We start from the raw sequence: 22619 nt of genomic DNA on the forward strand, positions 1-22619 counted from the left end.
GGAGCTGGAAAATTGAGAAATATGGAATAGCGTAAGAAGGAAATACTTCTGTAGGTGGGAGTCATGGAGAACTGGTTGATAGTTTGGTTAAATTATGGAATCCTCCACCTGCAGTTTCAGAAAAATCTGCCAGAGTAAGTTCATATATATATATATATATATCTGCAACCATATGCTAGAAACTTGCTTCTCAAATGTAAGGATAATTTTTAGCATTTTGCTCATGCTATTAACTCAGTTCTGCTTTATATAATACAGTGGGTTCATGGCTGCTCAGATATTCAGGGCCACAAGTCTCTGCCCCCCCTTCTAGACATAGGGCCCATTCACATGCAAACGGGGGGTGGTTAGGGTAACTACAGAGGGTGGTTTAGCGAAACCACTATGCATGGGCCTGTCACGCAACTGGGGATGATGTGGCACCATAAGGTTCTGTTAACACCCCCCTCTGTAGTTAACCGGGCAACCTTATGTAAGTGGTTTGTGTGCATCCTGACATCCTCCACGGTGCGAACAGGCTTCTGGCAGCCGCTCCATCGTCCCGAATGGCTGCGTAACCATAGAGAAAGTCCACGGTGGCTAGACCATCGCCTGCGACCTGGCAGTCCTCTGGAGCTCGTTTTAACCACCAGAGAGCCCAATAGATGACACGGTAAACCTCCCTGGGGCTCCTTAACTCTTTTGCAGGGGGTGCTTACCTGTGGTAGCTTAGTAACCACACAGAACATGGTTTTCTCCCCCCCACATGACACGTTAAGCCACCGTGGTTACCGGAAATTCCCCAACTACCAAGGCGTAGTGTGACGTCTGAACAGGCCCATAGTCTATATTATTGCATACAGCCTGCTTAAAACCCACTGAAGTCAATGGGATTGATTCAACCCACTTACACAGGGTTTTCAGCCACAGATTTGAACGGTGTTTTAAAGCAGTGCTAAATGATCCCTGAAAATGGTCAGTATTAACTTACCAGTTTACTCACAAACCTAGAAGTAGTAATGCTAGTAGTAGTGTAAGGAAATACTGCAATGATGACAGGTCTGCTTTCTACAGTATAGTTTAAAGCAGAAGTGGGCAACCATTTTCCTTTTGAGGGCTGCATTACTTTGGGGTTAACCTGTTGGGGGGTGGGGCAAAGCCACCCCCACACTTGCTTCCATCATTGATTCATCCTCCCACACATACAGACCGTGTGCTCCATTAATTCTTTCTCACACCTTTGAAGACCATCCTATCACAAGAAACTCTTCAGCAGGGCCATCCTTCCACCCATAAAAAAGAAACTAGAACTGACTGATAAGAGTTCCCTTCCCACCCAAAGAACGCTTGGCTTCTTTGTATCTCTCCCTTCAGCCTTACTTCCCTGCTTACAAGCTCTGTAGCTACGCACAGAGTTTCAGGGAACAGGTGCAGGTGGGCTTGAAAGATTTGCAAAGCCCCTTCTGTTTCCTAAGAAGCATAGCACAAGAAGAAGCTGCAGCAAGGCAAAGGAGGTGAATGGAGTCGAGAGAAATCATAGCCATGGTCGGAGTGGAGCCAAGTACTGGAACATTCAAAAGGGAAACCCAGGAGCAGGAGGGGCTGAGCACTGGAACACTCAATGGCCCAAGTGGCAGAAGGGAAAGCTACTGTGGGGCTGGAGCACAGGGCAGAGCCTAGGTCTTGGGGCCTGAGAGGAGATGCAGTGGGCCAAATGAGAAGGCCCCAAGGGCCAGATCTCCTGGTTGGAAGGCAGGGAGCAGCCCCTGTGCCAACCAAATTTTTCCAGTTATGAGTGCATCTCTGCCTTTAAACTGTAACATGGGAAGTCTTTCATTTGTGAAGTGCTTCTTTTCATGATAGTTGAGGCTTGAAAACCTCTGTCATGAAGGAACCATAGTAATCTAGCTATTAGTCATGACCCTAGGACGTTTGTGGGACGTGTTGTGTTTGTGAGAGTGCCATGGGTTTTTAATGAATATCACTGCCATAGCTAAAAGATGAACCGGGAGACCTAGGAATAAAGAGGAGATATTAAATGGAAATATGACATTTTTCTTTTTAAAAAGTTTATTGCAAAACTCAGTATTTGGTAGCACTTCCAGAGTTCACTAATTACAGTACAGAACAAACCAGCAATCCTGCTATGACTGTGTTTAATCCTGGGTTTGGATCTCTTGTGCACACAGATGCACATACTTCTGGTCATGCTAATATGGTATGTACATACACAGTAACTTATGATGCAGTCAGTTATGTACACATTATTTAACATTGGAAATCCTCGTAAAAATACAGTAGAACCTCGTTAATCTGCAGGGTGACTAGGTTTTCCCACATATGTATAACATGCTCCTTGGCATATTATCTTCAGCAAAGCTGTAATAGCAAAAGTACTGTACTGATGTCTTGCATTACTAAGACTCCCTTAATTTTGCAATTAACATTATACAGCATGTTTACTGCTTTGCTAGAAGTATAATGATGAATAATTGATAAGGTACACCTGCTAAATAAATAATAAATTACACAATTTTATAAATGCAAGGCTAATGTTTTGTTCCTTTACTCGCTAGTTCAGAAATGGAAAAGTTAGCCACCTCCCTGTCAGCAGAGGTGGTACATGTCTCCCAGCAACTCCTGCAATATATCGAGGTTCTGCTGTATATGATAAAGTGCTGAAGGTATACAAAGGACACTAAACTGCAACATGATCTCCATAGTTTTCAGGCAGTGAAGGAGGGTGGATTGCTAAAGCCACTCTGATGTGAAAGCATTTTTCCTGTATTTGGGGCATTTTAACACCTGAACTGAAATGACATTAGCAAGGACATACTTCCAAATAATTATGCTTAAGATCACAGCTTAGTATTTTGATATTAAGGATGCTTAACTGGACAGTATGCGTCCCTAAAAACAACCACCATCCCCCAAAATAGGTTTTAAACCCTAAACACATTGAGATTGCAAGGACACCAAAGAATGCATTCAGGATTTAGGTACTAGTGAATTAAAAGGTTTCCTTGCAGAGGCTTTAAGCAAAACCATTTCCATGGTTAATAATACATACATAAAACATCTTAGCAGAGCAATCTGCATACAATGCCACTCCCACTGAAATATGGAGAAACCTTTCAAACTATACTGTGTGTATTCATATCTGAAACAGACCTTTTTATTTTCTCATTTTGTCCCCCTGAGTTGTCTAGTGACAAAAAGATGCATAAAAGTGGGGCAAGTAAGCTTGTGTCACCTTTGTTAGTCATTTATTAAGAGTGAGCGAATATCCAACATGTTGCTATCTTTTAGAATTCCCTTTCTTTACACATAATTGACTGAAAATGGGAGAAAAATCCAACCGCGTTTCCAATTATGCTTCCCCTGAAGCCAATGGCAAAATACTTACTGACTTCTGTGCTAACAAGATTAGCATCCAGGGTGGTAGCATTAAATTTTTTAGGACCAGTTATTTGAAGCCTGTGGCAGTTGTTGAGTACTCTTGTTATATTGTAAAAGTGTAAACTGCCACACACACTTTTTTTAGTGGCAAGTTTCTCTTTGCTGCTTTGGGTTTCCTTCAGTGATCCTTGGCTTGATTCATACAGAATGTAGCTGTGGTGAATGGAAAGTTTACAAATGCACAAATCTCCAAGGTCCAGTTCATACATTCAGCCCTTATGAGATCATTGATGTGGCTGCTCGTGGACTCATGGCCCGGTGGGTATGTATGTATGTAATTAATTAATTAATTAAAAAAATTCTATCCCACCGTATATCATTAAGATCTCAGGGTGGCATACAGATAAAATCAATTTAAACAGTATAAAACAATAAATAAACACCTAAAAACATATTAAACTATTGCATGGAGCTGATGACTGAGGCATTAGTTCATACAGTTGGGCCATCCACATGATCATGACTGCCTCCATGAGATTCAGGGAGAGCCCCGTACACTCCCATAGGTGTCTGTGTGGGAGTCGCCAAAGAAGAACAGGCCCCAAATATATATACTTCGCATTCTTGGCTGGTGCAAAGCTGAACCAAACCACAGACATGGGCCTTGCAATGAAAGCGGAAGGTGCCATTCACAACGTATCAAAAGTTGCAGTGAAAGAAGGTCCTACCCTGCAAATTCTCTTGCCTGATTCAGTAAAACATTTAACTGTAGGCTCAATTTTTACCAAATAAATGGTCTTAATACAATACCCAACATGCTTTTACTAGATCAAGCTACACTGCTCACTCATACAGGACCCTGCCTTCAGTGTATTACCAACTGGGACTACAGTCTTGCTATTTTGGGGATTGTACTCCAAAACAATAACTGTGCGCTTCGTTTTTTAAAAAGGCATAGTTTGTCACAAAACCCTTTTTGAGCAGGTTCACTGTTACCTATGCCTTAAAAAATAAAAACAAACTCAAGACAAGTTCACAAAATAACAATGCATTGAAGAGACTAGTGGGGGGGGGTGTGTTTGGAAAAACACAAGTTTCCCCTACCAAGTAGACTCTAATACTCTCAACAATAAATACTAGTTTTAAAACTAAATCAGGATACGTTTATGTTGATTTGTCCAACTACCAAAGGGCAATAACGATCTTTAATGGTGTAATCCCGTGTATGTCTACTCAGAAGCAAGTCCCACTGAGTTCACTGGAACTTATTATAAGGTAAGTGTGCATACAATTGCAGCCTTAGGCTGCAATCCTATGCACACTTGGGAATAAATCCTACTGAACTCAGTGGGACAAAAGTTCTGAATAAATATGCATAGAACTGGTTTGTAAGAATTTTAATCTGGAGTGAAAGATAAGCTCATAAAATATCTGCAATAATAACTGGCCATAAAATGGAAGTGGTGGCCTCCATAAGAAACTGGTAAAAATGTTCAGAATGACTTGTGTTTTACCAAATCAATTCTTTTGTGTCACGGTTCCTGTCTGGCCAATAGACAAAAGTTTCTGGTATGAGGTTCTAGCAGACAATATAGAGGTTGCAAAATGATAGTAGTTTTTACATGACCATATTTGCTTTTATCTTTAACATAATAGTTGGCTTATTCCCTGTGGTTTGGAATTGATAGAGATCTTATATATTGCCTGTCTCTTGTTAAGAACATGAGAATTTGAGCCAAATTTCATGCTGGATAGGAGTGCACTTAAAGGGTTATTTAATGGAACTCAGCATTCCAGGTGTTTATAAAAACTAGGTAACATTAATCAACCTTTCTAAAAGGATTGATAAAATCTGTTCACATTTATGATTTTGCATTCCCTTTAAAGTGTAGTTTTTAGAAGGTGGATCAGAGCTGACTTACTTCCTCTCCCCTGCACACACCCCTCCCCCCGATCTCTAAACAAATTCAAGCCATGCTATCACAGCCTCTTACAGAATCCTCATTTTTTCCAAGATCAGGTTCTATAAAATCATCTGGTACATCCTGTAAAGGCTCCGACACTTTATTTTGTACTGGTTGCTTCTTACTTTGGCACTGTAACTTCTTGCAAGGCCTCACCAAAGAAAGGAACACAGCAGCCAACAGCATGCCAGCAGCACAGGAATAGAATGCAGAGCTATAGTTCTTTGTGGTATCCACTAGCACACCTGTAGGTGGGAGGGGGAGAAACATTGAACATGTTAAAAGGTTGATTTTTATGCCAGCATCTACTGTTTAAAACTTTTTGCAGATTTGTCCTTTCAGAGCTGTATCTAAATAATGCCCAAATTGATCTTTCCCAAGTTCAAACGGCAGTTTGGGGATTAAATGTGAGAACTTAAAAGGGAAACACTACAGAAAAATACTGATGTGCCAATAGTGAGTGTATACATAGTATATCCCCACCCCCGTCTCCAGTGTCTCCCTTTAAACTCCTCACGTGTCAAGTCTCTGAACTGGCAGGGTGTATGGGTGCTTTAAAGAAGAGTTTGGGGGGGGTTCTGTGGGAGTAGCATCTGGAAAAACTCTATAAACATGCGCATGCTCCTTTGGCTTGCAGCCACACTCCCCAAAATTAGAAAGCAGGCTCACAAATTTACTGAAACTGTGTTCCATTGAATTCAGCGAAATGCACTTCCAAGTAAGTGTGCTTTGGATGTCAGCCCAATCATCTTATGAGCTCAAGCTTGTAAACAGTTTTAGGAATGTTGTTGAAGTTCCTTCCTGAACTGCAGTTGTTGAGCAAACCTGCTACTGTATTGAATAACATTGCAGCTACAAATAGTCTGTATTTTTTGCCAGCAATACAATGAAACCGTACTTTAAAAATTAATTGTCCTAATGCAAGGCTTTGGGGGTATTTGTGGTAGCAATAACAACTTGGCACCTGTGTAGAACCATGGCTCTCAAATGATGAGGCCAGTTTTCTTAAGGAGCACTTCCTAAGGAAGTGCATTCCCAGCCCTGAAGCTGTCTGGGTGACTCTGGGCCAGTCTCCAATTCTCAGCCTAAGCTAACTGACAGGGTTGTTGTGAGGATGAAATTGGGGGAGGACCATATATGCTGCCTTGAGGTCCTTCGAGCAAAAGCAGGATATAAATGAAACAAACAATAAAATAGAAATTGTGCAAGTAGGTAAAATGACCCCTTCCTGTCAGTGCAGTATTGATAGCTTCTGTGTCTTTCAGTTAGAGGTATTAAAAGGATGCAAAAACCCTTACGAGACAAAATTGTCTTATACGATTTTTGCATCCTTTTAAGTTTTCCCAATTGTGAAACTTAAAAAAGATTAAAGGTCCTCCTGGTCATATTCCTTCCCCGTTTTTAGGCTGCTTACACCTGAAACCAGAACAAGAGTATGGGTTGTGAAGGTAATGTGGGTAGAGATTTGGGCTGGTGTTTCAGATCTAGGTTCAAGTATTATCTCTCAAAATCTCAGTGTGGTATTGGGCAAAGTCTCTGCCCTCCCTCCTGCCTGTTTCCCACCTCTAAAATGGAAATGACAACTGTCTTACAGCTATGAACTGTAAAATACAGATTCTAAAGCAATTTGGGGATTGCTTTAAATTGGGGATGGCTGTATTGTGGGAGTGGAGGGTCAGCTTGGGCAGGGCTGGGATGCTCACTGAACAATGACTGAATGCCTGATATAGGTGGAATGCTGTGCAAGATTTGAATATGTACAGATTTTTGTAAGTTCTTCGTACCTACTTGATTTCCCTGAAAGCTCCCTGGATGGCAGCGGTTAGGTTAATTTCGTTAAGGTCCTCTTTCAGCCTGAGGCCCACATTCAGTTTTGGAGAAGCTCTTGGGGGCTACATTCCAGTGGTGGGGTGAGGCTGAAGGCATAGGGGGTGGCCCTAAAACTACCCCCCCAGCGCATATTTTAGCCTAAACTTCCTCCTGCCATCAACCAAGACTTAGGAGAGGCATTTCAACCTTTCAGAATGTGGAGAAAACTGCACAAAAGCTGGGAAATGACCAATCGCTAGTCAGGGGGAAGGAAGCAGAGCCAGTGGAAGGGGGCATGGCCCTCTGGAGAAGCAAATTGGGGCCCCACGAAGGGAACCCCGGGCCAGATTTGGCTTCCAGGCCTGAGGTTCCTTTTGTAAATGTATGGACTGTTTATGTAGAATCCTGCTTAGTCCTTCAGCCTTCTTACTGATTGCTCACCTCCTAGTCACTAGTCCAGGAATGCTCCAACTTTCTTCTGTCTGAATATACATCTATGTGTCTATGTTGCTCATAGTTCAGCCTGGTCACTTGAAAGCACTTGTTCTATTTCTTGGCAGTGCCCTAGCTAAGACTTAGCCTATGCTGCCATTAGACGAGACATTGATAGCAAGTACAGAACATTTGGAGGTATCTCTATGACACTGCCCATTTTTACCTGCAAGGGGTGGTCCAGCCAGCCCTGATAAACTTTGAATAAATACATAAACCCCTGCAGCAGACGACATCTTCTCGATGCCAACCACATCATCTTCAGCCAACATAGGAATGTGCGTGCCTGCTACTGTCCCAAGCATGAACCCGAAGAAAATGCTACACATCATTAGTCCCCAAAATTCATAAGCTAGAGGAAAGGCAAAGAGGGCGATATCCAGCAGAATGACACAGATGAGTTCAATGTAAATTTTTCGAATAGGCTTTTTGTTGAGGACCCAGCCAGCAGTGATTCGGCCAAAGACCTCGGCAATTGCCATTGCTGACAGTATGTATGCAGAGAGATCCTTGTCAATGCCGAGGCTCATGCTAAGAGGAATTATGTAGAGGGAAGGAGCAAAGAATCCCAGAGTAGCAAATAGACCAAAAAGTGCGTAACAAATAAAGCTATAGTCTTTCATCACAGAGAAGTCTAGGAGTTGGAGTTTTGGTTCCTTGGTTGGAATGCTTCTAGCTTCTATGAGCATCTCTGCATTTTCCTTTGGTTCTTCACTTTTCAGTTCCAGTTTGGCATCACTAGGCATGGTGCGAGTTGAGGTAGTTACTTCTACTCCTGAGTCAATGGAATCTATTGAGGTGCGTGTCTGCTCATTTTCAAGCATGTACTTTGTCTCTCTTTGCTCTTCCACTGGTGATACTTCCATTACTTTCTGCACTTTGATAATAATGGGTCGCAGAAGTGATCCACAGGCAACAATTCCAAGCTGCAGTAGACCAACAAACAAGAGGCTGTATCTCCAACCAATGTGTTCCTTCAAAGCAGTGATAGCTACAAAATAGGAAAAAGTAAAGCGTATCCATTAATGGAACAGAAAGCTCTAATTTATAATGATGCATACATAAATACTTTGAGACTCAAATTTTGGAGTAAAGTTATGCCCAAACTTGTCCACTGGGTCTCAGAATATAGGCTTCCTACATTTATGGCTCAATTAGTTTGAGCAAAGCTGGCAGTGTGAGAAGCAGAACCTAACATAGGATATAGCATAGTGTGGGGGTTTCATGCACTAAAACTGTTTCTTTGCCGTGGCAAAGTACACTCCCCCTCTGCACAACTTGCAATTTTCCACGTACCCGGTGCAAAAAGATTGAAGGATGAGCATAATGAATATCACCACAAACGGAGCATAAATGCTGTGTGGCTTGGGGGCAGGGTAGGGAATCTAGTGGAGATCCCATGCTTTCTTAGTGTGTCAGAACTTTATACTCAACTCTAAGAGCTAGAGTTATGACTAATGGTCTTTTTTTGGCTTTTCACTTAGGAGAGGTACAAGACAGAAATGTTCACGTTCTCCTTTGATACTTGATTTATGTTTGGAACCTCTGCCATTAGACAGAACAGTAGTATTCATGGCTATGTGCATGGCAGTTTAGAATTCAAAATTATTCTTTACACTGATCATTTATTGTACACCTCAGAACTCCAGTTGACTGTTTCAGTTTTGATGCAGTTGATTGATTTTCGTAATTTGTCTGGCTATTCAATTAATTGGTCAACATCTGAACTGACGCCGATTGGAGATACTGTATCTCATAGTGCATTAGCTGATGGGCAGTTTCGATGGTGCCCCAATGTTATTGCTTATTTGGGAGTACTTATTCCTACAGATATGTCTCAAATGATCAAGTTGAATGTGAATAAGTTGATAAACGAGGCATCTTGGGATTTAGATAGATAAGCATCTTTAAAGCGGAGTTTGTGGGGCAGGGCAAATACACTCAAGATGAACACTATACCTTGGATTGTTTATGTTATCCATGGGATGCCTCTATTTATATCTGGCAAATATTTTGCAAAAAACAATGCTTTGTTTCATATATTTTGGGAGGGTTCCTCTCTGCCACAATTATCTTTGAAAAGGATCCAACTTCCAGTTAAAGAAGGTGCGTTCAGTTTTCCGGCTCTTGCTTTATATCCTCAGGTTTATTTGTTGACTTGTACTAAATTTTGGTGTTTTCTGTTTAGATCAGATTTTCCACCTTGGTCAGTTTTGGAATCTTTTTGTGTGGACCCTCTCTCTAAATGGATGGCATTAGGTTCTAGGGATACTAGAACTGATAGGGTTCCTCCCACTGTTATGGCTGTTAGAGAAATGTCATGTCAATTACATTTTGATCCTTTTTCTCATGCTAAATGATGCTATGGGGAAATTCAGATTTAAAAACTGTTAAGAATATGTTTTTGTGGTGGACGTGGACGGATAAGACTTTTTTACGTTGGATCAACTGGTGGGTGCTGATGATGAGTTTTTGTAGTTCTCTATTTTGTAGGTTAAACACGATTTGCCATCTATGGCTGAATAGCAGTACTTGCAATTGCAACATTGGTTAGTATCTAGGTTTGGCCCTGCTGCTTTTACAGCTTCAGCATCTCCCTCACTATTGGAAGCACTTATTGAGGCCTATCAGACAAGTTGACCTACGATCTAAGTGTATAAATACTTATTGTTGGTGAATAAATATGATATACGGGGTCTTAAGAGATGGTGCAGGTGCCCGGCTCACTCCAAGAGTCCGACAAACTTTCCCTTGTTTGCACCTCTGGGCCGTGCCCACCGAGCTGCTGCCCCCGCTCGCCCCGCCCCCCGCTCACCAAACTGCCATCACCTACCCTGAGCTGTCTGTGAGCGCCTGTCTTTCCCGCAGTCGCCATTTTGTGAAAAAAATGGCAACTCAGGAACTTCTGTAAATTTAATATTGCACACGTAGTGGCCCCATCTATGCAATATTACAGGGGTAAATGGGCCATCCATTTGCATAGTCTGCAAATAGATTCTCTGTGCCCTTCTGATAGCTAAAAATCTGATATTACAACATTGGAAGGATAAACGCTCACCTCCTATAATGCAATCGATTAAAGACCTTACAAAGCTTTCAACATGTGAACTGGGGGTGTATAGACGCCAGCTGCAAATGGATATTTGGTCTGCTTTTGTTGAAGTTTATGTATAGCCCTTAGACACGTGTATTTTCATTCTCTCATATATATATATATATATATATATATATATATATATATGCGCAAATACATATATACACATTTCATATATATGCAGTGAAATTGATATATTCAAATCTATGTAGCCACATTTTTTGTTTTTTTCTTTTCTTCCATTGAAATTTTACAGTAAAAGTAAGTTAAAACAAACAAACAAAAACCTTTGTGAACATAACACCCTCTGAAGTATCTCCTTCAACCATGACAGGATGGGTTAAAGGCAGGGTTCCTCTTCTGTAGTACAACTAGGGGCAATGGGGTTTTAAAGGCAAAAGCAGGTTTTCTAACTTGGAAAATGTACTAGGAGAAAGTACATCTCATCTTAACATGTTCAAATAGACTTGATGCAATTTGAGTAGGCTTCATGAAAGGGTGAATTGCAAGAACCCAGGTTTTGGGTTTCATAAATGATGAACCCTCTGCCTTATATACCATCTAACTTTCCAGACTGGCTTTGCATTATGCTATTACAAGCTGGCATTGCTGTTCAGTTTTATTTTTAGCTTGGAAAACTTATACTGGAAGTTCACCAGATTGTGTATAAGGTCATTTTGTTCTCGAAAGATTGTAAAAACAGTATCAGGCTGAGAGTGAGTTTTGAGTGGTGGTCATGATCTGAGTTTTTATCTATAATAACCAAGGGGACAGAATATGCTTTCTAGACATAATTGTAAAGGAGGGGCCCTAATCACCTTTGCAGTGTCTCTTCTGCATGCTTCCAAGGCTGTGGATATTTTGTGTAAATACCTGAGTTCACTACTCCTTCCCTGCCCTTCCTGGATCCTTTTGCCACTATCCCCCAACCCCTAGCTTTCCAGATGGCCAGTGTTCCTGGGATTCCTCCCAAGAGTAGAAGGAAGAACTGCGTACTTGGAGGGGAATAATGGACTGACCTCTAGCAAAAGAGCAAGCATTCTGAAGGCCTGCCCAGCATTCAGAAAGATTCAGCAGTTCTTTGATGAAGGTGACAGACAGCTGCTCCCTCCACCCACTTTCTGTGCAGAAATATGATGATCTGTGCCTTTGTGGAGTACCATGTTCTGGGATTAAGGGCAGAGATTCTTTGGCTCAATTCAAGATCTGTTTAATGTCTTCCAAAGCCACATGACCTTTAAGAGTGCCCAGGAAGAGTGTTGGATCTGAATTTGGTAAACTTGGGTTCAGTACAGCTGAGAATTTGAGAAAAATTTAGCTGAAGCTATGCTCCAGCCAAAAAACAGCTGAGATTGATTAGATGATTCTTAAAGAAACATTTTGGTGGGAACAAATCTTTATATGCTTATATAGAAAGATTACACAATGGAATTAGTAGAACTAAGGAAGGGGTAAGGTTCAGGCAACCATGTGTCGTAAGAACATCCAAGAAGTTGTTTCATTACCTGGTGCAAATGAAAAAACGGCGAAGCATTCTCCGGTAGAAGCCACTGCTGTGACCAATGAACGCTTTTTGTCAAAGTACTGTGACAGAATGGTGACAGTTGGGAGAAAGGCAAGGCAGTATCCTAAGCCTGTGAATAAATAACAAATAAATGCCATTAGCGCAAGACAGTTAGGGAGATGCTGATATTGGACTAGACCCTTGAAATGTTGGCTTCCCTTTGTGGGTTTTTCAACCACTCACTCTGGAAATACCAGCCACCACCAGGGACCTTGGCTGCTGGAGTACTGGCACATTTAGCCAATTCTCATTGACAGCAAGTGTAATTTTTCAAATTATTGGAATGCATTGTGACCGGTTTCTTCAGTCTCAGTATCTGTTCTGCCACTGAGTGGTGAGGTTGCAAATTTAATTCTACCCCTCATGTTAAAAACCACCAGGGTCAATCAGTAGAACCAGGTGGCCCCACAAGACCCACCAGGAACCAGTATTTTTATACACTGGCCACCAGGCGCCTGGGCTGTTTCCAACCCTGAATCTTTTCAAGTTTATCTTACAAATTATGACAGCTGGCAATTTCACTGAAAGATGGAGTGTGTAACTCACCTGAGACTATGCCAATTGAGATGTACATTTCAACAACTGTGCGTGCAAAGGAGCCTGCAACCATTCCAGTACTGATCAGTAGCCCGCCAGTCATCACTACCAGACGATGACCAAAACGATTAGATAGTACTGTAGAGAGAGGAGCTGCAAAAGAGGAAAAGGGTGATTATTTTCTGTACCTCTTAAAAGTTACTATAGTGGCTTCCAACCTAGGGTACAAAGAGGAGTTTTACTTGCTTTTTATTATAGCACGATGAATGTTATGGAAAGAGGAAGTACTACATGGATTGTGATTAATTAAAAAAACAAATCTAAGGGGCAACCCTTTATTTCCTTCTTTTATAAAAGTATATTAGCAGGTTGGAAGGCCCCCCAAATATATTCCCCCCTCAAAAAAAATGTATTAAACAGGAAGGAAATCTGACACTATGTAGGTCAGTCTCCCAGTGAATTCAAAATAAGCAGAAATATTTGATTCATTTCTAATTATTTAAAAATTGAAATGAAACTCCAGTAGTCAGGGCTCAAGTGATATTTTTCTCCTATATCAATAAACTTGAATTAAGTCACTGTATAGAGCAGATGTCAAACACACACACACACACACTACACGTGGACTTTCTCCAAGCTTAACTAATGTGATTTAATTAACTCTGACAACAGCAACTGTGTCAGAAGCAAGCCCTCACTGTTCTGGCCTCATCTTCCAGAGTTATCTTTCCTTCAAGGAGAGGTGGTTTGATTTGAGTTGTCTGACTTGGGATAAACATTGAGAAATGCAATCCAACTGGAGGAGCTTCTCCTGTTCTAGCCACACTGAAATCAGCAACTCTGCCCTTATGAAACTCCCACTAATTACAGTGTGGCTGGTGCAGACAGAGAAGTAGATAGTGCCCCAATTCATCTTAACTACATCTCTGTCCTTGTTCCTTCTGGTTTTTTTCTCTCAGATTCCCTTGCCTTCCTACTCCCCTCACTCTTTTTCCTAACACTTCTTTTTTTACTCTTATAGCGATGTTTGTACATCCTTTTCACGGAACCTCTGCTCCTTTAATGTGAGACAGCAGTCGCAGTTGTCATAGGTAACTGTTCTTGTGACTTACTTAAAACCTAGCTCTCCCCTAAATTGTAGTTTGTTGTTGTTTATTCAGTCAGTTGCTTCCAACTCTTCGTGACTTCATGGACCAGCCCACACCAGAGCTTCCTGTCAGCCTTCACCACCCCCAGCTCCCCCAAGGTCGAGTCTGTCACCTCCAGAATATCATTCATCCACCTTGCCCTTGGTCGCCTCTTCCTTTTGCCTTCCACTTTCCCTAGCATCAGCATCTTCTCCAGGGTATCCTGTCTTCTCATGATGTGGCCAAAGTACTTCAGTTTTGCCTTTAAGATCATTCCCTCAAGTGAGCAGTCTGGCTTTATTTCCTGGAGTATGGACTAGTTTGATCTTCTTGCAGTCCAAGGCACTCTCAGAATTTTCCTCCAGCACCACAGTTCAAAAGCATCTATCTTCCTTCGCTCAGCCTTCCTTATGGTCCAGCTCTCGCAGCCATAGGTTACTATGGGGAATACCATTGCTTTAACTATGCAGACCTTTGTCATCAGTGTGATGTCTCTGCTCTTAACTATTTTATCAAGATGTCATTGCTCTCCTCCCAAGAAGTAAACGTCTTCTGATTTCCTGGCTGCAGTCAGCGTCTGCAGTAATTTTTGCGCCTAGAAAGTCAAATTCTGTCACTGCCTCCACGTTTTCTCCCTCTATTTGCCAGTTATCAATCAAGCTGGTTGCCATAATCTTGGTTTTTTTGAGGTTTAACTGCAACCCAGCTTTTGCACATTTTAAATTGTAGTACCAGCCCTATAATGAGACAAGTCCATGAAACCAGCTGAGACTTAAACAACTTCTCAAATGCATCTCTGCATGGGCAGCTTTGCTTTTTAGGGTTTGCTAACACTAAAGTAACATACGGATACACCTGTTTATGTTAACCTATTACATCTTGGTACTTATGTAGGACAGTGATATTTGTATATAGGCATAACCACACAGCCCTAGGAGCCCAGTCTTACACAGAGCAAGGCACCTTTAAGCCATTGAATTCAATAGGTTTAGGCCTGCTCAACTTTGTAGAGGATCAAGCTGTTACAAGCTCACAAGATCTACTGTACACTCACCTGTAAATGTTAGTACAAATACACATATTGAGATTATCCATGATATCCTGCTGTTGGTTTCCTCAAAACTTTGCACTAAGTCTGTAAAGAAGACTCCGAAAGACTTGATAATGCCATATGTCAAGGCCTCCACAAAGAAGAAAGCAAAAGCCACAATCCAGCCCCATCCTCCATCAGGCACTTTAGTATAAACATTTGGAGCAATACATGACATTCTTGTTGCTTTGACAGTCATTTTAGATCTGGAATAGAAGACGAGGGGAGATCAGTGCATCTTCTAAAAACATGTCATAAACATCTATCCTAAATATGTCTACTTGGAAGCAAATCTGATGAGTTCAGTGGGCTTGCTTCCCAGTAACCATGGTTATAATTACAACCGTTGGGTGTATCCAGTGGGGCTGTTCTGCCTCCACTGGTTCTGTTGTGCTCACAGGACCCACCACTTGTGGAACAAGGCTTTGATGCTTCTAAAAATAACCCCTGAAATGAACGGAAACACTTGTTTCCAGATTGGGACAGGGCAGTGGAGCTCCCTTTAACGAGCTCCGCTGACCTGCTCCATTCCAGAAGCTAGCATTTTTGTTCATTCCGGGTTATTTTTAGAAGCACCAAAGCGGTTGGTTCTGTGAATGCATGGACACACTATGCTACTACCCTCTGTCACAAAACGTGACTGTTTTTTCACAGCACATAGAGAATTGGGAAAACAACGATTATCCGATTGTCTGCTATTTTAGGATTGGACAGAGTATCTCAGCAGACATTTCTCCTTTTATGATCAGATTGGATTAGTTAAATTAAGAACTAGAAAATGTGTTTAATCATAAGGACCAGCTGCTTCCATTTAAGAACAAGCAATTAAGGAACTGTCATCTGACTTAAATACAGTGGAAAAGAAGCAATTTTGTGAAATCCCCATGATGAACCAAAGGCCCTGTGAAATTTCACAAACACTGTGAAAAGATTTCCAAGCCTCACAATTTTGGATTGCATTTCGGGACAGTTAAAAGCCCTAAAAGCAACTGGACCTTTATTCCTTTCAAACTGGGCTTCTATTGCAGCCCAGTTTTCTGTACAGCTGGAAAGTTATGTAAACCTCCACAGCTGGGAGCCCCAACCAACACGGTGCCCATGGGCACCAATGTGCTTGTGGACACCTCACTTAATGCCTGCCAGGCTCTTTGCTTCACCTGAATTTTTTAAATTAAAAATAATAACTGGGAGGCTAGCATGCTACAGAATGAAGTACAAGCCTCAGGCATCTTCTTTATTTCCAGGAGTGCATCTGGGCCCCATGTGGGCCTGTGAGGCATCCTTAGAAAATAAAAATGGCGGGTGGCTGCAGTCCAGTGCTTGGTTTTGAAGCATGCCCAGCTGCTCAGAAAAAAAGAACAATGTAAGCTGGGGAATAGTAGGGCACATCCTAGGGGGATAGAGGTGGCAGGGAGTGAAGGGCATGTTTTGTCTGTGTAGTGTGTGTTTGGGGAGGGGGGCTCTTTTTTCAACGTGTGTTATCTAGTTCGTTTGTTTGTGTGCAGTGAATTTGTGTGTGTGTGTGTGTGTGTATTCATGGAATGTGATTTTGTGTGTGTCTTTCTCTGAGCATCACCAATTTGCCTTCTCTGAAATGGGTATTTTGTTCTTTCTAGGAGCAAGTATATGATCTGGCATTCGGTACTGTTTCTTGGTCCAGTTATTCTCACTGAGCCTCAGTTTGGTTTTGGTAAAATGGGCGTTGGAGCAGAAAACGTTGGATTCCAAAGAGTGGTTTTGTGTTTTGGAACTTCTACACCACTCTGCCTTGTACTAGGTTTTGGGGCAAGTTACTTTTCTGCTAGCCTCACCAGTTTGCCTTTTGGGAAATGGAGGTTCGGTGACTGGCCACACCTACTGCAGCCATTTTGTGCATGGGTGAGCCCCCTCATGGCAGCCATTTTTTGAGAGCCATGAGGCCCTAAAAGGATGGGGACTCCCACTCCACGGGATGATTTTGAATCATCTTGCTGCTTTTTTGTTTTAATTTAAAAAAGCATCAGAGCAGCCTGAGTGGTTACAGTGACTGCCCACATTCAAGATTGATAAGGAACTTTTACTGAGCTACCTAGTTCAGTCTCAACCAGGGGTAGGCAACCTGGTGCCCTTCAGAAGTTTTGGACTACAACTCTTATCAGGTTATCTGAAGGATCGCCTCCTCCCATATGTGCCTGCCCGGACCTTAAGATCATCCTCAGCGGCCCTTCTCTGTGAACCCCTGCCAAAGGAAGTGAGGCGGGTGGCAACTAGGAGGAGGGCTTTTTCTGCTGTGGCACCCCGGCTGTGGAATGAGCTCCCTTTTCGGCACCAGGTGAAGACCTTTTTATTTTCCCAGGCATTTTAGCTTTCTAGACTTTTAGCTTTGCTGTTTTAAATCTGTATTTTAAGTTCCTGCGCTGCTGCTAGGTTTTATTGTGGTTGTATTGTTATATTGTGGTTTTAATGTTCTATATATTTTAAATTGTTTTATTGTGTGCTGTTTGGTTTTAATTTTTGTGAACCGCCCAGAGAGCTTCGGCTATTGGGCGGTATAGAAATGAAATGAATATAAATAAATAAATAATCAGCTCCAACCAGTAGAACCAATTGTCAGGACTTATGGGAGTTGCAGTCCAAAACATCTGGAGAGCACCAGGTTGCCTACTCCTGTTGTAGAACAACAAAATCAAGCAGAATTGAAAAACAAATCTTTGTGCTGCTTCTTTACATAGCTCAGGCTTATTTACCCAGCTCATTTCCCTCTACTGGTTCTTAGAAATATGCATTCCTAGCTGTGGAAAGCTGAGTGCTTTGTTTTCAAGGAAGTTTGGGTATGTATGTCAACAGCAAATAATCAAGAGTGTCATCTATTCTTGATTATTTATGACTGTCATTCTAATGAAGCACCCAGTCAAGCCTCTAGCTGGTGACTTCACACCCATCCAAGACTTTGCACGCTGCAGATGTCTTACAATTTTTCCAGCACTCTCCACTGCTGTTGTTCTGCCACACTAGAATGATAAAATAAGTTAGAATAATTACTAATGGAATTCTGTTCTTCAGTTAAGGTGGGGCCATGGACAAATGTCACCTGTTAGCCAGTCTTGTTTCTCTCAGGACAGTGCATGTGGGCAGCACCTTCAAAAGGAGCAAATGGTTCCTGATCAACTATGAAGCATCTTGGTGTAATAAAAACCAAAACTGCAGTAGCATAGTATATTTTCAGTGTACTTCATAGCAACTTGCCACAGAAGAAATCTAACATTGCACACTTATCTGCATGTAGCCACGGTGGTCACAGGTTGTGGAAAAGGTGAAGGGAACAGGTTCACTGGCTTGGGACTCCTGGGCACTGATCATGGGGAGTCCATCTTTCCTTTATGTAGTTTTTGAAGGACAAGGATTCTTTTACATTGTACAAAATGGGGAAAAACTCCAGCAAGCATACATCTTACCCCACCTAAGCAGTTCGGATTATTTTGTTGTTGCTCGTTAAGTTTACTCTTTTGTTTAGAAACATCCGTACACATAGTAGAAAACACCCATGTGTTGTCATTATTACATGGCAAATTATTTAGTTGCAATTAAAACTGATTCAAGTTAAATGTATAATATGTAATTCTGTATGTGTAATACAGAGTCTTAATTATGCTGCTCATGAAAAGCAATACTATGTTATGTCATGGGCAGCCTATTTGTATGCAGTTAAGTGTGCTGAAGCCCATTGATATGCCCATTGAAATCATATGTCTAACTGCATATGATTGGGCTGGGAGATTCTTTTTGGGGTACTGAAAGATTTTGTTTCTCATATGCAGAAAGTTTTAAATGCATTACATTTGATGGGGGTCTGCAGCTATTTTAGGGGTATCTCCTAGCAGCTGCACTATTACCCTTGAAAACTAATCCCACTGGCATTCCACTTCCACCAGGTAGAGACTGAAACATGGGATTCACGGAGGCAGTTTTTGAACTTGGTTTCAAACCCAAGGGAGATTGCATTTATCCGTTCATCAAATCCATCTATTCTATAGCCTAAAGGCACTGGAATGCCACCTTGTAGATCATTAGATGTAAAGGATAAAGATTTTAAATAAATAGTACACAGATTCTTTAACTATAAAGAATGCACTAGCTAGAAACAGCAATTTTATAGTAATGCTTGCAATGTGCAAGTACTTTTAAACTACAGTCTTTGTCCCAATGATCTTACATTTGAAGGAACCTGAATAGGATCCTAGTATTTTAAGGGGGCTGTGTAAAATAAGAGCATGACAACTCTTCCTATTACAATCTTGATGCCAACTGGCTGAAACTATCCTCTGTTCAATGAACCGTGTAGTGATTTGTTAAAATGGTAACAAATCCTCCAAAACAAATTACTGATTTGCAATTGTTTTTCATTCATAGGCTGCATCTGCCTATGAATGAAAAACAATTTTGTAATATCTTTGGCCATGCAGTGGATACCGCCAATAAGCTCCAGTGCATCTGCAAGGCAGATCTTCTCTTGATCAGGTCCCCCCTCTAACTTTTCAGTGCAGGACAGGTTCAGATACCAGTTTGTTCTACTTTTGTGAAGTATATGACAAGTCCCATACTGCCGGTTCTGTTCAGGTCATTCCACTCCTACAAAACATTTGGTGTGTTTTAAGTCCCCCACTACTGTGGGAAAGACTTGATTGCAGCCTGGGTGAAGGGACTTAGTAACATGTGAGCTGCAAGTGCTTTGTTGAATTGGGATGAAACGCCTGCAGAATTTGCAGTCCCTCAGAGAGTGCAGGAGAGACTCTGGGCATTGCACCATGTAGTTATCCTCAATCCGGTTTAAAACGCCTTGATAACCTTGATGGAACGCAGAGCGGTGCATACCTATCGCATAAACAATTAACCACACACCAAATTTCTTTAATAAAAATAAAAGAGAGTACAACGACCAAAGAGAGAGAGCACATATGCAATGAGGTTCCTATGGGAAAGAAAAAATGTTTGTTTTTCTGAAGGAAAAAATAACCTCTCAAGTTTCAGAATATCGGTGGTGGTGGAAATCTCATCCACGTTGAGGAAAGTGAGGAAAACTAAGAACTCATGAGGAGACAATTTCTCCATCAGTTTGTGCCTCTTTAAGGCACATTTTTTTTTATTGGATCACATCCGCCGATTTTTTTAAAAGAAGAAAAAAGCAGAGACTGATGCTCTAGATGAAAACAGCAAATAACGTTTTTGTGGGGTTTAAAAAAAAAAAAACCTACAGCAGCAAGGCAACCAAACTTCAGTGTCCAGAAGAAAAGTCACTTACCAGGTCAGTAGAAGGTGTTGCTGCTGCAACTTGGGGAGAGAAAGATGTGGAAGGAAAGATCCCTCCCAAGCCGCAGAGAAGTGCAGCTTTGGCCTATGACCTGGTCAGTAACATGCTGAGGTGGCTGCGTAGAACACCCAACCCCTCGCCCTTAAGAGCGAGAGCCAAGGAACCGGCTCAGAAAGGCACTGGGGGCGGGGGAGCAGCTGCCTCAAACTTATACTCCTGACCCCTTTGGGGGAGGGTAGAGCCTGTGGCTAAAACAGACCCCCTTCAGCGAGGAGAGACGAGCAAGTCCTCCCTGCCCTCGTTATCCAACACTGGGCTCCCTCTGCTTATGCCAAGGCTGCCCCATGCCCAACCGAGTACCCCCTGTGCGCTTGGGCTTTCAGAGGGTCGCCACCCGCACCGCCCTTTGCTCGCCCTAGCAGACTCTGTCTGTCTCTCTCCCCCTCTCACTGCTGTCTGGTCCCCTTTACAACTGCTGCCGTCTCCTCTATTTCCCTACTGTAGCCCAGCTTTTTATACCGGCTCGAGCCGGTCTTTGCCGGCGAACCTGGCGCGCGCTGTAGCTCAGCAGCGCCATGTGCGCGCCGGCCTCGGTCTTGCAATTGCAGCAGAAGAGCTGGCTGCTTCCGCGTGCTCGGGGGGGGGGGGGGGACGCTGTGTGCGCGCGCCGGGCGGCGACATGGGTGAGACATGCAAGAACCCTCTGCAAACCCCGGAGAGGTTGGAAGGGGTTGAGACCCTTGCGGATGGATAGTAGTCTGGCTCTGCCACGTCTGCGTTCTGTCATGCCCGCCCCCCCCCCCGCATTCTAAATTTGTTCTCATTCTGTGGAATAATTACCTAATATCTCCCTCTACATATGCGTGTTTTAGGGGACTTGCCTCCCCTCTTTCAAATAGGCTCCCTTTCGTCGTCCCCAAGAGGCGATAGCATTCTCTCCCCCACCCCCTTCACTAATGCATATTCCTTTCAGACACCGCCTAGCCTTGTTTGCTAACAAGCCCTAATGAAATCAACGGAACTTCTGAGAAAATATGCATAGGAATTAGGATTGCAGTTTTTAGGAGCCTTGTCTGGTGGAAGCCACTGACCAGAGCCTCTTTTAATTTCCTCAAGATTCGTGAGCCTGAATGTCACCGCCACCCCATACCCTCTCGTCTGTCTCTCACATGCATTTAGTATCTATTTTCCTTTCGTTCTCAGCCCATCAGAGGAGGCTTTACCCATCAAGTTTATACTTCTGTTTCTTCAGAGCCTTTGAAAGGGTGACACCTTCTGCCTGATTGCTGCTTAGGGATTCAGGGTCCTTTATTCCTACCCCCAACTCCAACAGCGTGAATTTGCCGTGGTAATCTCGGGTGGTGGTGGTATTACGGGGATGAATCGAAGTATTTAAGGGAGGATATGAGTTTAGAGCCATTCGTTCAGCCAAGATGGGCGCCCCCGTTTTGCAAACGCCATGTCCGGGGTCACTTAAGGTAAACTGCGGCACAGAGAAGACGGAAGCCTACTTAAGGAAGCCGCCTGCCTTTGGACTTCTCCATCAGTACGAAATGCTTTCTCCAGAGGTATGTGTACCCCAGTAGCAAGGTATATATGCGTGTGTGCGCGCGCGCTCGTGCTCTAATGCGCGCGCCAGTAGCCGCGCCATGCGGTCTCTCGTCAGCTAGGGGAGGAGACGCGGGCTTCACTTTCATTCCCTTGCTTTACTACAGTTCCTGGCGGCAAACCCTCCCCGTGGATCTGATCCGCCGAGCATTCTTGGCAGATTCGTCCTGTGCTGGCCCCCCGACATAAACCTCGGGAAGCTGCTCCTGCAAGTTTCCTAAGGAGTTGTCGCCAGTCGCCGGCTGCCCAGTGGCATCAAAACCAACCCCTCCCTTCTGAATCTCCCAGAATTTGATACTAGTGTGCTCTTGACCAGCTATGCAAGATGGGTTTGTTGCTATTTCAACAGCGCGTTCCCAAATGCAGCGCCCTGTCTAAAGAAGATCCAAAGTAAATTCTTGAGCCAAATGGCACCTACAACTTGCTAAGGGGCCTCAATGTTGATGAAAGGCACCACATTTGGGAGGGCGGCACTTTGCAAACCATCCTCCCCGCCAGCTTTTAAAGAATTCTGCCCTTGTTAACTGCACTTGCTTTCCTCAAGATTGGGAACCCGGCGAGCGCCTCCTAGTGGATGGATTGCCTAGCGGAACCCTCTCGGCCGCGAGCCCTGGCGCGTGCTTTTCTCTGCGCGGCGCGAGCGCGTTTTCCTTTCCCAGGTTCCAGCTC

General features: G+C 42.9%; 3 protein-coding genes across 7 annotated transcripts in view; 2 read left to right on the forward strand and 1 right to left on the reverse strand.

Annotated features, from left to right (window-relative positions):
- The window catches only part of AMZ2 (archaelysin family metallopeptidase 2), a 58500-nt gene extending 41134 nt beyond the window's left edge, over positions 1–17366 (forward strand). Inside the window, exon 8 of the mRNA XM_084837510.1 lies at positions 16672–17366. The gene's annotated coding sequence lies outside the window, so the exon portion shown is untranslated. The remainder of the gene's footprint in view (positions 1–16671) is intronic.
- Positions 1–22619, forward strand: part of ARSG (arylsulfatase G) — a 166052-nt gene that overhangs the window by 11080 nt on the left and 132353 nt on the right. The window contains exon 2 of one of the 5 annotated variants that reach the window (XM_084837501.1): positions 16672–17366. The exons of the other annotated variants lie outside the window; for them this stretch is intronic. The gene's annotated coding sequence lies outside the window, so the exon portion shown is untranslated. The remainder of the gene's footprint in view (positions 1–16671; positions 17367–22619) is intronic. 5 annotated transcript variants of the gene reach the window in all.
- On the reverse strand, positions 2323–20831 carry SLC16A6 (solute carrier family 16 member 6). Its single transcript, XM_084837505.1, has 6 exons — positions 20334–20831; positions 15020–15261; positions 12848–12991; positions 12243–12371; positions 7810–8634; positions 2323–5587 (listed from the first exon to the last, which is right to left on the reverse strand). Exons 2-6 carry the CDS (start codon positions 15252–15254, stop codon positions 5346–5348), a joined length of 1575 nt encoding a protein of 524 aa, XP_084693631.1. The 5' UTR covers positions 15255–15261; positions 20334–20831; the 3' UTR covers positions 2323–5345.

This window comes from Heloderma suspectum, chromosome 2 (assembly GCF_057233095.1).
Source record: "Heloderma suspectum isolate Gila_16-S chromosome 2, 16-S_ref, whole genome shotgun sequence".
Taxonomy (NCBI): domain Eukaryota; kingdom Metazoa; phylum Chordata; class Lepidosauria; order Squamata; family Helodermatidae; genus Heloderma; species Heloderma suspectum.

Coding starts and splice junctions, on each gene's coding strand:
- SLC16A6 (XM_084837505.1), bottom strand. CDS start 15,254: ATGACTGTCAAAGCAACAAGAATGTCATGTATTGCTCCAAATGTTTAT. Junction 12,372..12,847: donor CTCAATTGGCATAGTCTCAG/GTGAGTTACACA, acceptor ATTTATTCACAG/GCTTAGGATACTGCCTTGCC. Junction 5,588..7,809: donor GGCTGGACCACCCCTTGCAG/GTAAAAATGGGC, acceptor TCCCACCTACAG/GTGTGCTAGTGGATACCACA.